Below are 22,590 nucleotides of genomic sequence, written 5' to 3' on the forward strand. Positions count from 1 at the left end.
GATATGGGAGATCTAGTTTCAGGTGTTCTTTTAAACTTCAGGTTATTGCCTCCTAAAGGACAATAATTCACTGGCCTTATACTCTGCCATCACTTAAAAGAGCTCCTACCTGTTATAAGCAGACTGACATAAGCTAAACAATTGTAACAATGTTTTGGAAAGAAAACAAGAGGTCATTGTGCAGATGAATTTATGTTTTCATAAAGTGGATGTGTTGTCTATGCTCTAAGCCAGTCCCATCTGTTTTTCCCTCTAGTGCGCATACATCCGATTTGTTGCTAAACAGCCAACCCGTCTATAAGACAGCAGGAGAGCATTATGGGAACGTTTGTCTCAGCGAATGGTATTGATTGCTTTTGTGTGTGTATATGTGCCTGTGTGGGTGTGGGCAAATGATAGTATTACTCCTGCAAATGGAGCTTTCAAGTCATTCTAGGTAATTGTGCTGTTAATTTGTATATGGTGATAACAACAACACTGAGTTATGTATCTAGTTGGTTTTAATGATCTTTGCAGGAAAGATGCACCATTTGGAAAGGAGTTAAAAGAGCATTGAGGTCTATGGCATAATAGACTGTTACAATAAATGATATTATGTCCACTCAGAACACAATACGCTCTCTGTCTCTCTCTCTGTCTCACACACACACACGCACGCACACGCACACACACAAGCACACAGAGCACTTAGCTATAAGGACACTCCCCTCTCTTCCAACAGATCAAAACACTTATCTTCCAGGGCAAAGGAGACAGTAATTCTAGACCACCAAATGAGTGTGTGTGTGTGTGTGCGTGTGTGTGTATGTTTGACAGCATGTCATTAATCTCTCACCCAGAGAATAGAAAGGCAATCTGGCGGCCATCACAGATGATACATGGCTTATAATACAATGACTTGCCTGTTGCATACGAACTACACAAAGACGAACAAACGCAGACATACAGAAGCAGACACATACGGAAGCACACACACACACACACACACACAGGATGTAAGTCAAAGGGACAGGCTGAGAGTAGCAACATTGTGTGAGGGGTATTGATCCATACCATCATGTATATCCTTTTGAAGCAGAGATGATTTCTTGTGATGTAAGAAAGGCAGAAAAATGTAAATGTGATGCGCTACAAATAGAGAAAGAAAGGCAGAACAAGATATGGGAGAGAGAATTATTTGATTTTATTCGATGAAACTAACAGATCGCGTATTTAAGGTGTAGCTGTCACGCTGGAATCAGAGCACCCTAAAAGTTCCCAGTCCGTGAGATCTGTGGGGTGTTCCCCATTGGAACCGTCTGAACCAGGGTTCAGGTCAACTCAGCGGGCTGGTGACACACAGGGTCTCCCGGGAGTGGGAGCAGGGACACTTGATCTGACAAGCTGGGACACCGTGGCTTACCGAATGTGATAGAGTGTGTGAGCGTGACCAATGTGTGGGAGGAGACGAGACAGACAAATTAAGGAAGGTAGGAAGTGTGAGAGTGAGGGACAGAGAGAGGTGGTGTTTATGATGAGCGTGTCAGGGCTTGGAAATGTATTAGTGGTATATGGAGCATGCCTAGATCATGTGAAAGTACAGTCACCGTGTGTGTGTGGAGGGGGGCTGAACAGAAGGGGACTGTAGACACCCTAAAGGGTGACAATTTATGCAGAGTCAGGCGTCACTGCGCCTCTCAACCCAAATCCGCCTGCAGGGAGTGTTTTACTTTTCTATCTCTTTCTCCCTCTCCCTCTCTCTCTCTCTCACTCTCTCACTAAAAGAAAAGAACAGTTTAATGTTAATGAAATTCACACAGGCCAGAAGAGAACAGAGACAGAAGGAGATAGGGAAAAGGGGGAGAGAATAACAAATAACTTTATCCAGCTAGAATACAGTTTGTCTGTCTAGAGGCTGTGCCAGCACTGTTGCTGTATTGTGTTTTCTCTGTTTCCCATTGTATGTCCTCAGAAGTGTATAGGTACCAATACATCCAGATGGTGAAATGCAGATTACAGATAATAGCAGGCACCATCAAAGAAACAAGGCTTTGTAAACATCTGCACGCCCATTTCCAAATGATAAAAAAAGAAGGAAAAAAAGGATTAAAACAAACGTTGCTCTAATGCGGCCTTTTTTAAACTAAGAGTCAGACATGTTAATGATGAGTCATTACGTGTCAGAGTGAATGTATAATTAATTAATTTGGACGTGGGCTAAGGTGGTCCAGTGATCAGGGATCGCTGCCTCTGATAAACATGTACTGCTGCAACATGGGTTTGATTCCAGAACATCTCTTTCAGCAAAACAAGCCCTCCCCTCTTTATCTTACCCCACTGTCTCTATCTGAATAAGCACAGATGCCTGAAAATATATATGCTTTTGAAGTCCAACTGCGCTTTCTGTTCAGTGCACTCTGCTTAGCAGCAGCACTTCTGCCTCAGCAGTTGGGCAAGGGGGGAGATGACGTATGCTTCACGCCTCAGCAGATCTTTTTTCAGCATTTGTAGATAAAGATCAGTCCCCAACCCACGCGCTGCCACACTGTCGCTAAGGAGCGGATTATGCACTGTCAGTCACACTGACTAGTCATTGTCTCTCATCATCACCCACTGTAGGTTCAAGCTGTAGCTGGCCTCTATTTCTGACTGAAGATTGCACTGCCACAAATTCTACTCAATCCTCATGAAGCGCAAATCAAGCTATTTATTTTCAGGGTTAGGCATTCAAAGGTTAAGATTAGGTATTAGGGCTAGGTAAGGTTACGGCAACCATTTTAGGTTATTGAGTTTTGGGTTAGGGACATGGATTCTTTGTTTTCTGGTCCCCACAAGGATATAAATACAACCTTGTGTGTGTTTGTATCTGATCATTTTATTCCAAAATGGGAAAAAAAACCTAGGCTTCTACAGTACTCCTGCAGTAAGTTTTACCAAAGTCTTCATCACTGCCCACCTTTATCTGTACTGTCATGAAGGGTGTTTATCTCATAATAACTGTGTGTGCCGTAGTGAGTGTGTGTCAGAATGTGTCAGAATGAAAATCAACTATCAGTAAGCAGTGTACGTGAACCAAATGTACATGCATCATTCTGAATATCAGTTAAAATGATACAAATAACCAGTTGGCTTTCTTTCTGCCTACTAGAAAACATCTCTTATCTTTTGTGACAAATGACAGTTCAGTATAGAACTAAGCATGCAACTACCTTGACAGTTATTGATCTAGAAGTCATTTTGGATGCCAAACAACCCAGAGCAATATCAATCAAACTGTGCACAGTGCCCAGCTTGATAACCTTACCAAAGAGATACATATTCCAGATGACTTGCACAAACATCATTGTATAACAATGTAGAACTTCATGCCACAATAGGTGTATTATTGTTGTGTGAAGATTGGTCCATTAAAGGGGCATTATGTAGAATGTTTGCATTGCAATATAAGAAAATGTCCATAGTGTTTCACAAAATGTAATCAACAGAAATGATTTTGTCTGTTTACAAAAGCGCATCTGAAAAAGCTGAATTTAGATTTTTCAACAGTTGTCTCTCTTCTGTCACAAAATACCTTTGTCCAGCCTATGCAAAGAGGACCAACATTGTCAATATTTGTGATGTCTGTCGCGACATTTAACGACTTGCTTCAGCACATTACCCCGTCATCTTGCACAAGAAAACGTATAGCTTGCTCATAGGTGCTGCAGACAGAAACAAAGCTAGCATAAACTTGCACAAAGCTAAGCCTCTCAGCTAAGAGGGTGCAATGTTATCGGGAAAGTCATGGAGGATTTGTTGCTTATCCCTCAGTGGAAAAATGGCATGAAAATGGCAGGGTTTGTGGCATATGAGGCATTCCTTCTGAAAGTAAACTTGAAGCAGCCATATGCTAGTAATATGCTAAATGCATTAAGTGACTGTACATACGAAGTTGAAATGACATCAATACACACATTGTAGTTATTTGCTTCACAGAAGTGATATGGTCCAAAGTAGATATAGTACACATAATACAGGCCCAATACCAGATCAGCCTCTATACTGTTGACTCTAGGAGGTCTGAGTGGATTTCACAGGTGTCTGCAACACTATAATAGCTCCATCCTGTCCTCTGATTTACAGCAGATGTTTCACTATATATTTTGTTATTACATTATACAAATCACGTCCTTTCAGATCTCCACTAGTGCATAGGGAGTAAGGGTTGATTTAGGACCAGCCCACATTAAATGTTTGATAGTCTTCATGTCGCTGTTTAATACTAAAGGAAAACACTTATTTTATTCAAAAGTTCTTCTGGCCTTGATAACGGTAAGAAAACCTACAGCTATCGCAATTCAAGAGCCAAAGAATTTCTGAGAAGGGCCTTGCGATCCTCACTGCAAGATGGATAATTCTGCGACAAGCCCTTGAAGTTGTGCCAGAGAAAACAGTGAGTGCTGTGAAAGCCTGTGTCTGTGTGGCCCTCCATCACTACCTTTGTATCACAACTACTGGGGCAATGCAGTCATGGACATAATACATCTACACTAAACATAAGATCACAAATATGCTATAAAAGGACTCAACTGCATGAGAAGAGTACATACCGTATCTGGCATATTGGTGTCTGACAATGTTTCACAACACAACGCCCACTCATCATGAATGTCTGTCTGTATGTATTGAATGGTTAATTTGCTTGCTAAAACAATATCTAGATAACACTTTAGACCCCAATAAAATTCTACAACGTTGTTGTAGATCATTGAGAATTTGAAACGGAAAGTTTTGAGTGAGGAACAGAGGGGTTCAATTTGCAGTGGTCTCTTAATTTTAACCCTTCTGCTCCTCACTCACTCACCTTTGCGACTTTTTTGGAAAGGAAAGAAAAAGTTACAGTGGTCTCTTCATTTCTTCTGGAGCGGCATGTTCCCTCTTTGGTCTGCTCTGCCTCTTCCTATTTCTCTTCCTCTTCTTCTGATTCTGACTCTTCTGCCTATTGCTTCTCTTCTATTTCTTCCTTTCCTATTCCTCCTTTCTTTTTAGGTAGCCTGGCATTCAAAACAAATAGTTAACTGGTTACAACAAGCAGCTAGAGTCGTTTCTAGATGAATAGACATTGGTAGAAAAACATGGCTAAATATTGCAACTATTTTCACAACCAGATTGCAAAATATGGAGTCTTACAAGGTGAAGGAATGATGGGGGGAAGATTGTTTGCAAATAACTTTACCAATAATTCTCACAGACACACTTTTCAATAAGCAAGTAAATTATGTTAATCAAATAAATAAAAAAATAGGCTATATGTTTGTTATATCCCAGTACAGTTGGCAACAACACAAACATTAATACACATTTACCAGTAGAAACAGCTACGAATTTATCCTTTCTGTACGCTAAATCTGGTTCTATGAAGGACACCACTGTCCGTTGTACTAAATGTTCGGACAGTAGTTTGAATAATAGTGACTGCATTTGTGTTTGTTTATATATTATATTGTATTATATGGGCCACATAATCTCAATAGTTAATTACAGAGGCATGGTTTTCAATCAGCCAGGCTCAAAAAAATTTCATCATAATGACAGTAACTAGCCAAATCTGAAAAAAAGAGTAGGCTATTCATTTAACAGTAGATTACTAGCCAAAGATCTCAGTAGTTGGTTCTTAACCTAGACAACATGAGCAGTAAATTCCCACCTTTTGTTTGCCAAGAAACAACACACAAATCAACAGAAATAATTACTTATTTGCTGTTTAGCACCTTTTCTTATCCAGGGACTCCCACCCAAACCAAGAGACAATCTAGGGACCTCCATTACATGTTCACCCAGGCACATCACTTGGTTGTCATGATTCCAACAGAGGGACAGTATGAACATTTGTACTCACTAATTTTTGACTAAAGTATATTTGTAAATGTACAGATTTATTAACTGCAACCACTCAGTATAATAATATTTTTGGTAAAAAGTATAAACATTTCTCACATCCTTAAGCTAATTTTGTGTAATCTTCTCTTAAAATTACACAACATAACTAACCTGATGTAGATTTTGAAATCATTTGGAATGCAATAAGGGACAAATGGAATGTTTCCGGAAACAGGTTTACTGATTATTAGATAGAGGTTGAAAGGGAGTTTTGAAACCAAAATGTGTTTTTATTTTTCTAACTCACCGTTTGAAGAGCAGGGCTGCTGGGTAGTCCACGTCTATTCCTTCCCCAGGGGAGCCTGGGTAATCGCCTTTCCCTTTATAGAGGAATCAAAGCTTCCTTTGCCTTTTACTCTCTCTGTCCTTCTCTCCCTCAAATTAAACAAAAAGAATAAACTAACACCACTTTGATATGCTCTTAGAGAGAGCCAAGCGATGGAGAGATGAAATGGGGTTGGAGTGCACTAATGCTTTAATATGTAATGTTTTGTTTTGGTGATAGCTGAACTTATATTGAATGGTGTTAATTGGTTTGACTTGTTTCTTTGACTGTGTTGCAAAACAAATATTATTTGAACAGTTGAGTTCTATTTAGGGTACCTGAATTGTGTCTCCCTGTGTGCTGTTGTGTTCTCGGTAACAGTAGCGCATGGATATTATCGGATCTTCGGACGTTCTGACTCTCCCCATCTTTCTACTCCTCTTCAGGTCTCTGTCAGGCCGTATAGTCGGGGGGGTGTGGTGGTTCTTCACCCTAATCATCATCTCCTCCTACACGGCCAACCTGGCTGCCTTCCTCACCGTGGAGCGGATGGTGTCTCCCATAGAGAGTGCTGAGGACCTGGCCAAGCAGACTGAGATCGCCTACGGGACACTGGACTCCGGATCCACCAAGGAGTTCTTCAGGGTTAGTCTACTCACATAGTAGCAGTACATACCCGCAATACCTCGGGGGCTAGGTAGCCTAGTGTTCAAGCGCTTTGAGACATTAACCGGAAGGTTGCTGGTTCTAATCCCCAGATTGACAGAGGACAGAAATCTGTTGTTGTGCCCTTGAGCAAAGCACTTAACCCTAGTTTCTCTGTAGTCGCTCTGGATAAAATAATCTGCTAAATCAATATAATGCTTGCACTTTTTTGAGAGGATTATGAGGAATTGTCTTTCTCAGAAGCACTACGAGGAGCACTACAAGTATACATGCACACACACACACACACATACACACACAAAGTTGCAGACCATGTGTGCATCTGTGAGCAGCGTTCATATCATCAACATAATGAGCAGGCTGGAATCTGTGGAGGGTGAAGAAGCAATTTACTCTGAGATGGATTTACTACCATTCATTATACTTTGTGTGTTTCTGTGCTTGTGTGTGTGTGCATGTGTGTGTTTGCATGTGTCTGCGCTTACATGCAAGCTTGTTTGTATTTCTATATGTGTGTTGGTAAAATGTGTTTTCCCGCTGATTTCGTAAAGGCTAAATGTAAACGTATGATGGTTCCTAAATAGAAAAAACAACTAGTTTGCCATAGCAGACAGTGAGAGATGGAAAAACAGAGAATATAGAGTGAGAGCGAGGGATGAGAGAGAGACAAGAAACAGAGGGATGAGAGAAGAGGAAGAAGAGGGAGAGAGGTTGTGTGGTCCAGACGGACGTGACTGACACTATTATATGACAGGTGTCCTTCACGCCCCAGCAAATGTTGGCAGGCACACACACGCGCCCACGCGCCCCTATACACGCGCCCCCACGCATCCACGCACATGCACCCACGCACATGCGCCAACACAAACCGCCAATAGTGAGGGTCTTTTGTGGAGTAACAATACATTTTTATTAAAGATCCGGTTTTCCCAAAGCTTTTAGCTAACGCTAATCATAACCCTGGAATCTGTAGCCCTAAGCTGAACTTAACCCTTAACCCAAATGTAACCTATGAGCCAAAAATAACTTGTTGCCACAAATATACAGTGGGGAGAACATGTATTTGATACACTGCTGATTTTGCAGGTTTTCCTACTTACAAAGCATGTAGAGATCTGTAATTTTTACTATAGGTACTCTTCAACTGTGAGAAATGGAATCTAAAACAAAAATCCAGAAAATCACATTGAATGATTTTTAAATAATTAATTTGCATTTTATTGCATGACATAAGTATTTGATCACCTACCAACCAGTAAGAATTCCAGCTCTCACAGACATGTAGATCAGCACAAGGCTGAGATGGGCTACAGGACAAGAGGCAAGCAGCTTGGTGAGAGGGCAACAACTGTTGGCGCAATTATTAGAAAATTGAAGAAGTTCAAGATGACGGTCTATCTCCCTCGGTCTGGGGCTCCATGCAAGATCTCACCTCATGGGGCATCAGTGATCGTGAGGAAGGTGAGGGATTGGCCCAGAACTACACGACAGGACCTGGTCAATGACCTGAAGAGAGCTGGGACCCCAGTCTCAAAGAAAAACATTAGTAACACACTATGCCGTCATGGATTAAAATCCTGCAGCGCACGCAAGGTCCCCCTGCTCAAGCCAGCGCATATCCAGGCCCGTCTGAAGTTTGCCAGTGACCATCTGGATGATCCAGAGGAGGAATGGGAGAAGGTCATGTGGTCTCATGAGACAAAAATATAGCTTTTTGGTCTAAACTCCACTTGCCGTGTTTGGAGGAAGAAGAAGGATGAGTACAACCCCAAGAACACCATCCCAACCACAAAGCATGGAGGTGGAAACATCATTCTTTGGGGATCCTTTTCTGCAAAGGGGACATGACGACTGCACCGTATTGAGGGGAGGATGGATTGGGCCATGTATCGCGAGATCTTGGCCAACAACCTCCTTCCCTCAGTAAGAGCATTGAAGATGGGTCGTGGCTGGGTCTTCCAGCATGACAACGACCCAAAACACACAGCCAGGGCAACTAAGGAGTGAGAAGCATCTCAAGGTCCTGGAGTGGCCTAGCCAGTCTCCAGACCTGAACCCAATAGAAAATCTTTGGAGGGAGCTGTATGGAGGAGTGGGCCAAAATCCCTGCTGCAGTGTGTGCAAACCTGGTCAAGAACTACAGGAAACGTATGATCTCAGTAATTGCAAACAAGGTTTTCTGTACCAAATATTAAGTTCGGCTTTTCTGATGTATCAAATAGTTAATTACTTAAAAATCCTACAATGTGATTTTCTGGATTTTTATTTTAGATTCCGTCCCTCACAGTTGACGAGTACCTATGATATAAATTACAGACTTCTACATGCTTTGTAAGTGGGAAAACCTGCAAAATCGGCAGTGTATCAAATACTTGTTCTCCCCACTGTAACACTGCAAGTACAGACCCTCGACTGTCCTCTCTGCTCCAGGGTTAGGATTAAGGCATCCCTTAAGGAAAGGGTGAATAACACTTTTAACAGAGAGGGAGAGAGAGAAAATACAAGGAAAAACAAGTGGAAAACAAGACAGTTGTGGAGAATGAAGTTAAGTTGTCTTTACTAGAAAACACACACAAACACACACGCAAATACACACAGACACACACAGTCACTCTGCAGATAAACACAGACACACACAGATAAACACAGGTACACACAAACAAACACAGACAAAGACAGATGACACTACACCATACTAAGGTCAAACTAAAAGATGTATAATAGGATCAGGTTAGAGACGAACAGACAGACACAATGAATCCCTCCCTGTCCTCATAGACAGATGGAAAGACCAAATCTCACCCTGTCTTTAGAGACAGACAGAATCCCTCCCTGTCCTCATAGACAGATGGAAAGACCAAATCTCACCCTGTCTTTAGAGACAGACAGAATCCCTCCCTGTCCTCATAGACAGATGGAAAGACCAAATCTCACCCTGTCTTTAGAGACAGACAGAATCCCTCCATGTCCTCATAGACAGATGGAAAGACCAAATCTCACCCTGTCTTTAGAGACAGACAGAATCCCTCCCTGTCCTCATAGACAGATGGAAAGACCAAATCTCACCCTGTCTTTAGAGACAGACAGAATCCCTCTCTGTCCTGGTAGACAGATGGAAAGACCAAATCTCACCCTGTCTTTAGAGACAGACAGAATCCCTCCCTGTCCTGGTAGACAGATGGAAAGACCAAATCTCACCCTGTCTTTAGAGACAGACAGAATCCCTCCCTGTCCTGGTAGACAGATGGAAAGACCAAATCTCACCCTGTCTTTAGAGAGAGACAGAATCCCTCCCTGTCCCCATAGACAGATGGAATGACCAAATCTCACCCTGTCTTTAGAGAGAGACAGAATCCCTCCCTGTCCTCATAGACAGATGGAATGACCAAATCTCACCCTGTCTTTAGAGACAGACAGAATCCCTCTCTGTCCTCATAGACAGATGGAAAGACCAAATCTCACCCTGTCTTTAGAGACAGACAGAATCCCTCTCTGTCCTGGTAGACAGATGGAAAGACCAAATCTCACCCTGTCTTTAGAGACAGACAGAATCCCTCCCTGTCCTGGTAGACAGATGGAAAGACCAAATCTCACCCTGTCTTTAGAGACAGACAGAATCCCTCCCTGTCCTGGTAGACAGATGGAAAGAACAAATCTCACCCTGTCTTTAGAGAGAGACAGAATCCCTCCCTGTCCTCATAGACAGATGGAATGACCAAATCTCACCCTGTCTTTAGAGACAGACAGAATCCCTCCCTGCCCTGGTAGACAAACCAAAATACAGACTTTCTCCCCGTCTTCGGAGGCAGACTGACAGACTCCTTCACTATCTTTAGAGTCATACAGAATCCCTCTCTGCCTTCATCGACAGACAAATACAGAATCCCCTTAAGAGACAGACAGAAACATAGAATCCCTCTCTGTCTTTGGAGGGAGACAGAAAGACAGTATTCCTTCCTGTTGTTATTGCCAGTCAGAAAGACAGACAGAATCCCTTCCTATCTTCAGAAAATGACAGAGAGACCAAACGACAGAGAGACAGATAGCAGTATTGCACAAAAACCTCACAGCTGAAGAACAGTCATTGTTACACACTACCAAACACTGACAGACCCACTGTCCATAATCTCACACCGTTCCCTGGCAGCTGGTTTCATGCTCTTCAAATGTTCCATGCGTCTCGGATCTTTCTCCTTCTCTGACTACATTCAAATGAATGCCTCTGAGCCGCAGATGAAGCAGTCATCTTGGCAGTTGCGAGGACTTGTGCTGAGATGTCAGCTGTAACACATCAAACGCACGTCGGACGGGTGACTACCCCTTAACCCTCACCCCTCCTCTCCGCCCTTCGCTCCCCCAGAGGTCCAAGATCGCTGTGTACGAGAAGATGTGGTCCTATATGAAGTCCGCCGAGCCCTCTGTGTTCGCCAAGACCACGGCGGAGGGCGTGGCCCGGGTCCGCAAGTCCAAGGGGAAGTACGCCTTCCTGCTGGAGTCCACCATGAACGAGTACACCGAGCAGCGCAAGCCCTGCGACACCATGAAAGTCGGAGGCAACCTGGACTCCAAGGGCTACGGCATAGCCACACCCAAAGGCTCCCAGCTAAGGTGGGTGGAGTAGTGTAACAATGGGAGTCTTCAGCTCGGCTGTTGTTATGGTATTCCACCCACCCTGCTGCTGTGCCTTCTGTATGGAGCACTTAGTGTGTGGTTAGTCTGTCTGTCGCTCTCTCTCTCTGTTTTCCCCTATTTTGTTCTCTCTTTCTTTTATTCTTTTTTGATTTCTCTGTTTCTCTCACTTATTTATATATATTGGTTTGTTTCTCCCTTGCTCTACCCCACTCTTTCTCTCTCTTTCCCTCTCTCTCTTCCTGTCTCTATCCCATCTGCTCTCCTTCCATCTCTACCTCTCTTTCTCTTTTTCCCTCTCTCTCTCTTCCTGTCACTATCCCATCTCCTGCTCCCCTTCCATCTCTACCTCTCTTTCTCTTCTTTTCTTCTTTCTCTCCCTGTGTCTGTGGTGTTATTTAGTGTCTGTTGACTCCATTGCTCTGTTGTTTTGCTGTCTGTCCGTCTATGCGTCCATCTCTCTTTGTCCGCCTGTCTGTTGTTCTTCACTCACTTTCTCTTCACAGGGTCACCGATCAGGTAATCTGTCCACTCGTCTGTTGTCACCCTGTGTGTCCTCCTGTCATTCTCAGATGTTGTGTGGAACTGTAGACTGATGTTTGTTTTGCCCCGATTGTGAATGACGTTACTAATGAAGAGGCCGCGGGGAGGGGCGGGGCACCGTGGCGTTGCCATGATTCCTGGAGCCGCCCGGGGGAATTTATAGACGCACAGGAAAACAGGAAGCAGAAAAACTGGATGTTGAAAGGCTGGCCAACTGGGGGAACAAAAAGCACAAACAAATGATTTAATAACAAACCCAAAATACAGATCAAATCAAACTAAATTCCCACAAACCAATTAGCTGACGATGCCCGTAAACATGATGACATCCATAAATTAGTAGTGTATGCTTGTACTGTATGTGTGTATGTGTGTGCGGATTTCTGTGAATGTGTGTGTCTGTGTGGATCACGTAGAGGTCCATCTATAGCAGCAGCAAGACTACTGCCACCCTTTCTATAACTTCCCCCTGTGCACCGTGCAAAGATGTCCTCCCAGATCCCCCCACACCTTTACAAGGGTTCCACTCATTTAAATCAAGGTTTTCCGTTTTGGAGGGAAAAGTGACAGACAGTGGACGATAGTTCCCCACCCCCGCCCCCTCTATTCTGGGACTATCGAATGCTGTCTCTGGCTTCTCCTAATCACCTGAAAACCTATCGGAAGCATGCACGTGGACAGGAAAGCGCACGTCAGGTGACAGCCCCTGCTCGCGGCAAGCCAATCAGATCACTGATTTGAAATGATTATGACAATGATGATTTAACTTTGAAATGTTAGTAGTGGAAATATCTAGTATTATATCATATGATAATATTGATAATATGGTGGTAGTTCTTTTCCGTGTGTAGCATTGTTCCTTTGCCCCTACCCTCCATATGTTGTTTCATTTCTCATGGTTTGCAGCTCACCCAGGATAACTCTCTGTCTCTCTGCCTCTGAGCCAAGGGCCATCACCCAACACAATGACAACAATGACTGTCTGTCATTGGACCCCAGCACAGATCAGCGAGCTGTTCGATGCTCTGTGTTTTTTCCCTTCTTGTCTGAAAGACAAGCTCTTAACCCAGAGGACCAAAACAGTGCATGTCTTACTCTGAAACAAACAGTAACGGACATGGTCACGCTCACGAACACAATCTCCCTGGCACACGTAGTAAAGCAGCATTCTTTTGTATAGACGAGATGAGCTAGACTGATAACAGACAGAAGGGAGAGCGACTGGAAATGGAGCGAGACAGAGAGAGAGAGAGAGAGAGAAAAGCTGCACAGGATTACAGATTGCTGCAGCTGACACACACACACACACACACACAAACAACAACACACGTTGTTGGATACGAGGGTGGAATATAAGAGGTCTATTGCCTCAAGCTGGCAGATATATAGAGCAGCCACACACAGACATAGAGAGACACACATGCCAACATGAGCGTGTTATTTTAGCCCTTTGTTTCCCTGGTCCGTGTTTGGAGGTCGTCCCCCTCAGGGAGGTGAGGTGGAGCACCACAGGGATAGAGGAGAGGAGTGTCAGGGAGCAGGACAGCGTCAGCATGGTATCAGATCTGGTTCAGTGGGGGACTAAGGCAGGCTTTAACATCCATTTAACCAGGGCTCCATCACTGCCCTCCCGCCTCCACCAGCGCATCCTTCAGGCAATAACCGTTACGTATGCCTGGTTCGAGGTGGACTGTATAACAACTTTTCTCTCAGTTGGCTCAGTTTCCACCTAATGATTAAGCTATAGAAAACTGCCATACCTATTCTAATGGCAGGGTTTCAATGCGGTACAGATGGCTCTATAATTCAGGGGTTGGAAGGGGTGAACAAATTTGAAGAGAACGACAGAGGGTTGTCAGGGGCGCGAGTCCAATATTCCAAGCCTTCCAACCGATCTCGGTTGTTCTTTTTTTCCTCATCTCATTGGCTCATCATTGGCTGACACTCCATCCTTCCTCTGACAAATTATGTTTTATCCCTTTGAAGAAATGCGGTCAACCTGGCCGTGTTAAAACTCAACGAGCAGGGCCTGTTGGACAAATTGAAAAATAAATGGTGGTACGACAAGGGAGAGTGTGGCAGCGGGGGAGGGGACTCCAAGGTTAGCCTCTCTGTCTCCGACCGCGGTTCCGCCGCGTTTCGGGAAGTAATGCGCGCATCTGCCCCGGCCACACACAGACCACTGACGAGCACGACCATGTCGGCCCCCTCCTCGACTCCCCCCTCAGGCTGCAATGAGGGAGGAGAGGAGTGATGGACAGAGAGAGAGAGAGAGATAGGTGAACAATTACTGTCAAAGCAGGAATATTGGCCCTCTAGTGGCAGCTCTGGAGAGTGGTGTGGACTGGTTCGCCAAATAGAGCGACGACTCACTTGCCTCAGTGTACTTCACTGTCGGCTCACAACGAATTCCTTTTTGTGGACGCTCTTACGCGGAACTCGTTATTTGGATGCTGTAAATGGTCCAGTGCTGTTCCCTCTCCCAATGTGAGCAGGCTTTGCCAATAATCCTGTGTTCACAGCAATTGCCTCCACTTGCATAGCGCCGGCTGGGGCAGCATGGGCGCGTTACCTGAAGTGATGCAGGGGGGTCCCACTCATATGTCTGTAGCTCGATTAGTCCTCGCCCCGCCTCCCCCCTCAGCCCCGCCCCCCCAACGAGCATACACACATGTACTCAGTGGGACCCAGCCTGGGTCACTTTTACTAAGCAGTACCAATAATGTGACAGTTCTAACTGTAATGTGACCTAATAACATAAAATAACATGACCTATGATGTTATTTATGTTATTTTTACACGCGAAGAACCCCGGTAAACCTTGCGGTTTTGAAACTGAGTGAAGCAGGCGTCTTAGACAAACTGAAAAACAAATGGTGGTACGATAAGGGCGAGTGTGGACCCAAGGACTCTGGAAGTAAGGTCAGTCTCACGGGCAGAGTGGGGACCAAACAACCTCACTGTTTGACAGACAGGCACATCTCCAGATTAGCCTAGAGACTAAGATTAGCATGAGTTTGGCCAGTTAAATCTGAACATTCAAATTATGATATTTAATTTATTGTTAGTTTTATTACTGCTAGTCTTCTTGCCTATGCCATATCTGCCTGTATAATGTGATTGCAAAAGAAAAAATATATACATTATGTGTGTGGGTGTTTATGTCTATATACAGACATATATACACACAATACCATTCAAAAGTTTGGTAAGACCTAGTCAATCAAGCATATTTCTTTATTTTTAATAATTTGCCACATTGTGGAATAATAGCAAAGATGTCAAAACTATGAAATAACACATATGTAATCAAAGTGGTAACCAAAAAGTGGTAAACAAATCAACATCACCGGCAGTGTCACCAGCAAAGCACCCACACACCATCACACCTCCTCCTCCATGTTTCATAGTGGAAAACACACACTCACAGCTCATTCGTTCACGCACTCTGCATCTCACAAAAGACATGGCGGTTGGAACCAAAGATCTCAAATTTGGACTCATCAAAACAAGGGACCAATTTCCACCGGTCTAATTACTATTTCTCAAATTTCTTGGCCCAAGCAAGTCTCTTCATATTATTGGTGTCCTTCAGTATTGGTTTCTTTGAAGCAATTCAACCATGAAGACCTTATTAAGGCATTCTCCTCTTAATGGATTTCTGAGGCTGGTAACTCTAATGAACTTATCCTCTGCAGCAGAGTTACAGTATCTCACAAAAGTGAGTACAGCCGTCACATTTTTGCAAATATTTGATTATATCTTTTCATGTGACAACACAGAAGAAATGACACTTTGCTACAATGTAAAGTGAGTGTACAGCTTGTATAACAGTCTACATTTGCTGTCCCCTCAGAATAACACAACACACCCATTAATGTCTAAACCGCTGGCAACAAAAGTGAGTACACCCCTAAGTGAAAATGTCTAAATTGTCAATATTTTGTATGGCCACCATCATTTTCCGGCACTGTCTTAACCTTCTTGGGCATGGAGTTCACCAGAGCTCCACAGGTTGCCACTGGAGTCCTCTTCCACTCCTCCATGATGACATCACGGAGCTGGTGGATCTTAGAGACCTTGCGCTCCTCCACCTTCCGTTTGAGGATGCCCCACAGATGCTCAATAGGGTTTAGGTCTGGAGACATGCTTGGCCAGTCCATCACCTTTACACTCAGCTTCTTTAGCAAGGCAGTGGTTGTCTTGGAGGTGTGTTTGGGGTCGTTATCATTTTGGAATACTGCCCTGCTGCCCAGTCTCTGAAAGGAGGGGATCATGCTCTGCTTCAGTATGTCACAGTACATGTTGGCATTCATGGTTCCCTCAATGATCTGTAGCTCCCCATTGCCGACAGCACTCATGCAGCCTCAGACCATGACACTCCCACCACCATGCTTGACTGTAGGCAAGACACACTTGTCTTTGTACTCCTCACCTGGTTGCCGCCACACACATTTGACACCATCTGAACCAAATAAGTTTATCTTGGTCTCATCAGACCACAGGACATGGTTCCAGTAATCCATGTCCTTAGTCTGCATGTTTTCAGCAAACTGTTTGTGGGCTTTCTTGTGCATCATCTTTGGAAGAGGCTTCCTTCTGTGACGACAGCCATGCAGACCAATTTGATGCGGTGTGCGGGGTATGGTCTGAGCACTGACAGGCTGACACCCCACCCCTTCAACCTCTGCAGCAATGCTGGCAGCACTCATACGTCTATTTCCCAAAGACAACCTCCGGATATGATGCCGAGCATGTGCACTCAACTTCTTTGGTCGACCATGGCGAGGCCTGTTCTGAGTGGAACCTGTCCTGTTAAACCGCTGTATGGTCTTGGCCACCGTGCTGCAGCTCAGTTTCAGGGTCTTGGCAATCTTCTTATAGCCTAGGCCATCTTTATGTAGAGCAACAATTCTTTTTTTCAGATCCAGATGAGTTCTTTGCCATGAGGTGCCATGTTAAACTTCCAGTGACCAGTATGAGGGAGTGTGAGAGCGATAACACCAAATTTAACTCACCTGCTCCCCATTCACACCTGAGACCTTGTAACACTAATGAGTCACATGCAACCTTGGAATGAAAATGGCTAATTGGGCCCAATTTGGACATTTTCACTTAGGGGTGTACTCACTTTTGTTGCCAGCGGTTTAGACATGAATGGATGTGTGTTGTGTTATTCTGAGGGGACGGCAAATTTGCACTGTTATACATGCTGTACACTCACTACTTTACAATGTAGCAAAGTGTCATTTCTTCAGTGTTGTCACATGAAAAGATATAATCAAACATTTACAATAATGTGAGGCGTGTACTCACTTTTGTGAGGTACTGTAACTCTGGGTCTTCCTTTCCTGTGTCAGTCCTCATGACAGCCAGTTTCATCATAGGACTTGATAGTTTTTTTCAACTGCACTTGGAGAAATATTCAAAGTTCAAATTGACTGACCTTCGTGTCCCAAATAAGTGATGGACTGTCGTTTCTCCCTGTGTATTTGAGCTTATTTTGCTATGTTATGAACTGCTAAAATACAGACATAGTGATGGTTTTCTGTATACCAACCGTACTTTGTCACAACACAACTGATTTGAGGAATCTACTATATGAAATGTATTTTGATTTGTTTAACACTTTTTTGGATGCTACATAATTCCATTGTTGTTTCATAGTTTTGATGTCGTCACTATTATTCAAAAATGTGGGAAATAGTAAAATTAAAGAAATACCCCAGAATGAGTAGGTGTTTCCAAAACACACCTGGTATATAAAACATATATAGTGTATATATACACTTTAATAATATAAAGTGTAATGGCCTTCATACTAATGGCCTTAGTTTCAGAATAAATAACTCTGGGTAGAAAGATTGGAAATATAGAGTGGAAATATACATAGTATTAAAAAACTACAGATTGAGATCCTCTTAGAACATAAGAGCTAAGAACTTAAGCTATAAGAACTCTACAAATGTTTAGAATTAAACCGGAGAGAGTCTAAGAACATCAGAGAACTCATAAGAATGCAAGAAATGTTTTTACAATACCGGGGACCTTCACCAACTGTCTAAATAGGATTCATTTTCATTGCTCTTAAAAAAGTGATTACTGAACTTCTTTCAATTGGCACAGTGCACTAGTCATCCTCAATGTAATACTTCATACTTGTAACAATACTGAAATTTTGTATATAAATCGTAGTCAGTAGTATTAAGTGAAGTAGTCATAGTAGTACCGTTGTAGTAGGAGTAATAGTTGTAATACGAAGATATGCTTGCAGATAACTGATTTGAATAATGCTGTAGAAATGCTTACCATAGTATACTAGTCATAGTATTTGGAAGGTTGGCGTTGTTGTCAGTAGATGTTACCGTGTTGATATAGAGCTAGGATGTAGCCTTGAAAAAACTGTAGCTTGTCTTCTGTGTTTCTCCCCAGCTCCACGGTCTCTCTCTCTAACCCTGTGCTCTCCGTCCTCCGTCCCAGGACAAGTCTTCCCAGGCCCTAAGCCTGAGCAATGTGGCTGGGGTCTTCTACATCCTGGTCGGTGGTCTGGGCCTGGCCATGCTGGTGGCCCTGGTCGAGTTCTGCTACAAGTCGCGCGCCGAGGCCAAGCGCATGAAGGTGGACCTTAGCCCCCCTCACTGCCCCAGCCCCTCTCCCAGCACCCAGAATTTAGCCACTTATAGAGAGGGGTACAACGTATACGGCTCCGAGGGGGTCAAGATATAGGGGTAGGACTTAGGGTCTCCTATAGGTGGGGTGATGTGAAGTATCTTGTGCGTGCGGCCTCTAGCAGCAGCGGTGCCTTGTTGTTGTGACAGTGGTGAAGCATTGTGGAACCAATGTGCTTTTTTTTTTATTTTACTTTTCTGTTGTGATCATTTGTTATTTTTCTGTTTTTGGTTGTTGTTTTCTTTCTGATCATTGTTGTATAGCGCTTCACCCCAGAGCACACTGGGGGCAGATTGGTTCCGTCGTCTTTGGCTGCAGAGGATGATGATGTTAATGATGATGATGCTCTTGGCTTTGGATTCGTACATAGGCACCTGCATTCTGTCCATACTCTGTACATAAGACATTTGAACATCTCCAGTCCTCAAAAAAGGCAGTGTCTGCTGGTTTTAACTCTGTTCTAACCAGTAACCGATTTAGACCGTGGCAACGAGGTGTATTTCCTATCAATCCAATCCAATAACATTGACTGACCAGTAAGTACAGTAAGGGGAACAGTAAACCAGCGAGACTGCTTAACTGGAGGACTGGAGTTTTACTGACCAGTCAAGCCCCCTATAAAACATCTGAATTGGAGCTGTAGTTAGAGAGGACTCCACACAAATCAACAAAGCCCTTTATAGGGATTGTCTGCTTGTTGATTTTCAAGTAAGGATGTTACATCAATGAGCAGTGTATTTCTATAAAGTAAAAAAAAAAAAGCTTACTGTCCAAAACTTCACCTTTACAAATCCTCATACCATAATAAAACTTCACCTTACTGTAAAAATCTAACATTTACAAATCCTCACCTTAATGTATTAAAACTCACCCTACTTTAAAAATCTAACCTTTACAAATTCTCACCAGTGTATTAAACCTCACCTTACTTTAAAATGCCTTACTGTAAAGAAAAAAAATCACCTTTACAAATCCTCACCTTACAAAAAAACCTTCACCATTACGTTTTTTAAATTAAGACCCCAGAAATGCATGGTCACCTTGAAATGCAGATGTCTAACCCAGATGTTTTTTAAACGTATCCTGAGTGTCACTCGTTGTCGTTGCCTGCCTTTCTATCTAATGTCACTGGAAGTATCCATACACAGTATGTTTCAGTGCCGATGCTAGTGTGTGTGTGTGTTTGTGTGTTCCTAAGTTTGCACAGTGATTGATGTTTTTGATCCATTAGGGTCCTATTATAAAAACTCATAAGTTTTTCTTTCTCTCCTCTCCTTCATTTTGCCCCTCCTCTAATGACCCCGCCCACACCCTGGCTCCTCTTCTGCAGCTCTCCTTCACAGAAGCCATGCGGAACAAGGCTCGACTGTCAATCACAGGCAGTGTGGGTGAAAATGGGCGTGTCTTAACTCCGGACTGCCCTAAGGCCGTCCATGCTGGCCATTCCCTCAGACACACAGGGCTCGCAATACCCTCGGGCCTGCCCTGAAAACCAAAAACACAAGCTGTGCCTTAACCACACACATACGCACACACTCACACACTAACACACACACGGTTACATCGTCATCACCCCGAAGCCACACACACCTAGACCAGTGACTGCCAGCAGGCTAACAGCTACTACAATGAGTGAGGAAGGACAAATATGATGATCACCACCATCACAGTTAAATTCGGATTGGAGTGTTACATTCTTTGGGGGGGGGGGGGGGGTCCATGAAACAAGGGTGGAGAGGGGACACACCCACAGTGTTAGCACACTGATCACACAGGATCTGAAGAGAAAATCCGAGACAGAAAATGGATGATGATGATGATGATGGTGAAGAGGAAAACTTAGGGCATTGTCATGAACAGGTATAAATGTGACTTTATCTGCTCAGACTTTATAGGCTGCATCCTCTAACAAGCCACTTCCCTGATGCCAAACCAGGAAACAACGCTTCAGGATGAACAACCACCGACACCATTATCATTCTCACTTGCCCAATAAGCGGCGGGAGAATCACTTAGAAGACCAGAAAACTGTAAACTTTAAAATGTTGGACTGTGCAAACATTCAGACGAACATGCTTTCTTACACCGCTTTGGTATTGTCTGGCAAAAACAATGCAGAGATCGGTGAACTTACCGCAGTAGACGACGGACATCTCTGAACTTACATGGCAAAGCGGGCCGTAGGATTCACAGGGGTTTGTAAAAAGAAATCAAAAAAAGAGTAGTAGTTATTGACGTTATCCATAATCATGACAGTAATGCTTATTGACTAGATTCATCACTTTGGTCAGGGAACAGAGCTAAAGATGTACATTCTGTGAAAAGTGAGGAAACCGTATGAGCAAAAACCCAAAATGAGACATATTCCCCATATAATGCTTTCTTTTTTACCAGGGCCACATCAGTTCAACCACTTTGGACTCTGGTCCTAAATAACGCTATATTTGGGTGAAAGGGTGTCTTTTGAGATGGGGCCATGGTCTTTTCCAGTGGAGAGGAAAGGTACTATATCAGAAGCTTGCTTTTTAAACTGTTGTAAATAACTGCGTAGCAAAACTGAACTCACCTCTTTTTTAACCATCTTAGGTAATAATTCATTGCAATAATGAATATAAGAAAATGCCACTTGTAATTAGGAATCAATCTTTTTATAAATACATATTATATATATAATAAAAATGAATATATATATATATATATATCTATACATCTATAGAGAGGTATAGATGATGATATAAGCACCATTGAGGCCATGACATCTGTTCTGTTAAGGGGTTTTGGTAATGATAATGATTATGTTCCACCGTCTTTGTGTGTCCTAATTCACACTGAAGGTCAATCTGACACTCATAGACACACAGACAGGCACACATCTTGTCAGTCACACAGGGTCAACTCTTACAGAGCGATCACCATCTTTGGCACCACACCAGATGTTTATTTCCAGTTGTTTGTTTCTTCTCCATTTTGTTTTGTTCTGTCGTTTTATTCGCCACTGAGAAGATTGTGTCTGCAGGTACAATAGGATCCCAGATCCTCTCTGTGTTTTGTTCTTCAACGGTGTTCTATTCTCTGACTGTCTTCTGTTTTAAAGGTCTGGAGGGTCCAGAAGGAAAGGGAGAAAGAAAAATAACTCGTAAAAACATTAAAGGTTTTATTTTTCTAAGTACCACACGTTTAGACTAAAGGACTTTGGTGGCGCTGACAACAGTTCATTTAGGGGTAGTTTTGCCTCAAGCCCCATCATATTGATCACTGTGTATTTCCTCTTCTCCTGTTCTCTGTGCTTTACCCCTACTAACAAGGATTCTCTTTAAGTTCTGTATCACTGTGTCACCTTGACCAATAACACCTAATATTAAGACTCCAGCTTTAAACTTTCAACTGAATCTAGTGTTACTGATAAATTCGGCCAGCACACTGAGCTGTAATCTGTTTCTCTCTCCCTCTCCTACCCCTCAATCTGCAGCTCGCAAAATATTGAAATTATTTTTTTATTTTTCAATCTCCCACCAAATGAACTAATCCCAGGCAGTCCTATCTGTGTATTGTCGAGGCAGAAAGGCTGACTGCCGGCTGGCTACTAACCACCTCAGCTTTTTTGGGTTTAACAGATTTGGGTTTAACTTTATTTGTATTTGGTTTGGTTTCTTTTTTTCTAGTAAAATATCAATGCCAAGCCCTGTGTTCTCTGTGTGTTTATTTCACTGGTAGCATATTCGGTTTCTACACCATGGGAGAAGATAAAGTAGGAATCCACATGGATTCCATATTAGTTATCTAATGTTATTGCTCCTTTTCGATAAAGCTATGGATTTTCTCCCACTGAACCTGTTTCCCAAGAGAGTGTGGATGTGTGCGTGTGTGTGTGTGTGTGTGTGTGTGTGTGTGTGCAATCCACATCTATGTGTACTGTAGAT

General features: G+C 43.2%; 1 protein-coding gene across 6 annotated transcripts in view; it reads left to right on the forward strand.

Annotated features, from left to right (window-relative positions):
- The window catches only part of gria4a (glutamate receptor, ionotropic, AMPA 4a), a 101,201-nt gene extending 78,852 nt beyond the window's left edge, over nt 1-22,349 (forward strand). The window contains exons 14-18 of one of the 6 annotated variants that reach the window (XM_034291929.1): nt 6,610-6,808; nt 11,190-11,437; nt 14,809-14,923; nt 18,482-18,729; nt 20,001-20,092. In XM_034291929.1, the coding sequence (XP_034147820.1) occupies nt 6,610-6,808; nt 11,190-11,437; nt 14,809-14,923; nt 18,482-18,727 (808 nt within the window). In that variant the 3' untranslated portion in view covers nt 18,728-18,729; nt 20,001-20,092. Of the gene's footprint in view, nt 1-6,609; nt 6,809-11,189; nt 11,438-13,987; nt 14,103-14,808; nt 14,924-18,481; nt 18,730-20,000 lie in introns of those variants that run through there. The other 5 variants (XM_034291928.1, XM_034291923.1, XM_034291926.1 and 2 more) reach the window with 5 other exon arrangements.
- The last annotated feature ends 241 nt before the right edge of the window (nt 22,350-22,590 follow it).

Source organism: Esox lucius, chromosome 1 (assembly GCF_011004845.1).
Source record: "Esox lucius isolate fEsoLuc1 chromosome 1, fEsoLuc1.pri, whole genome shotgun sequence".
NCBI classification, from domain to species: Eukaryota; Metazoa; Chordata; class Actinopteri; order Esociformes; family Esocidae; genus Esox; species Esox lucius.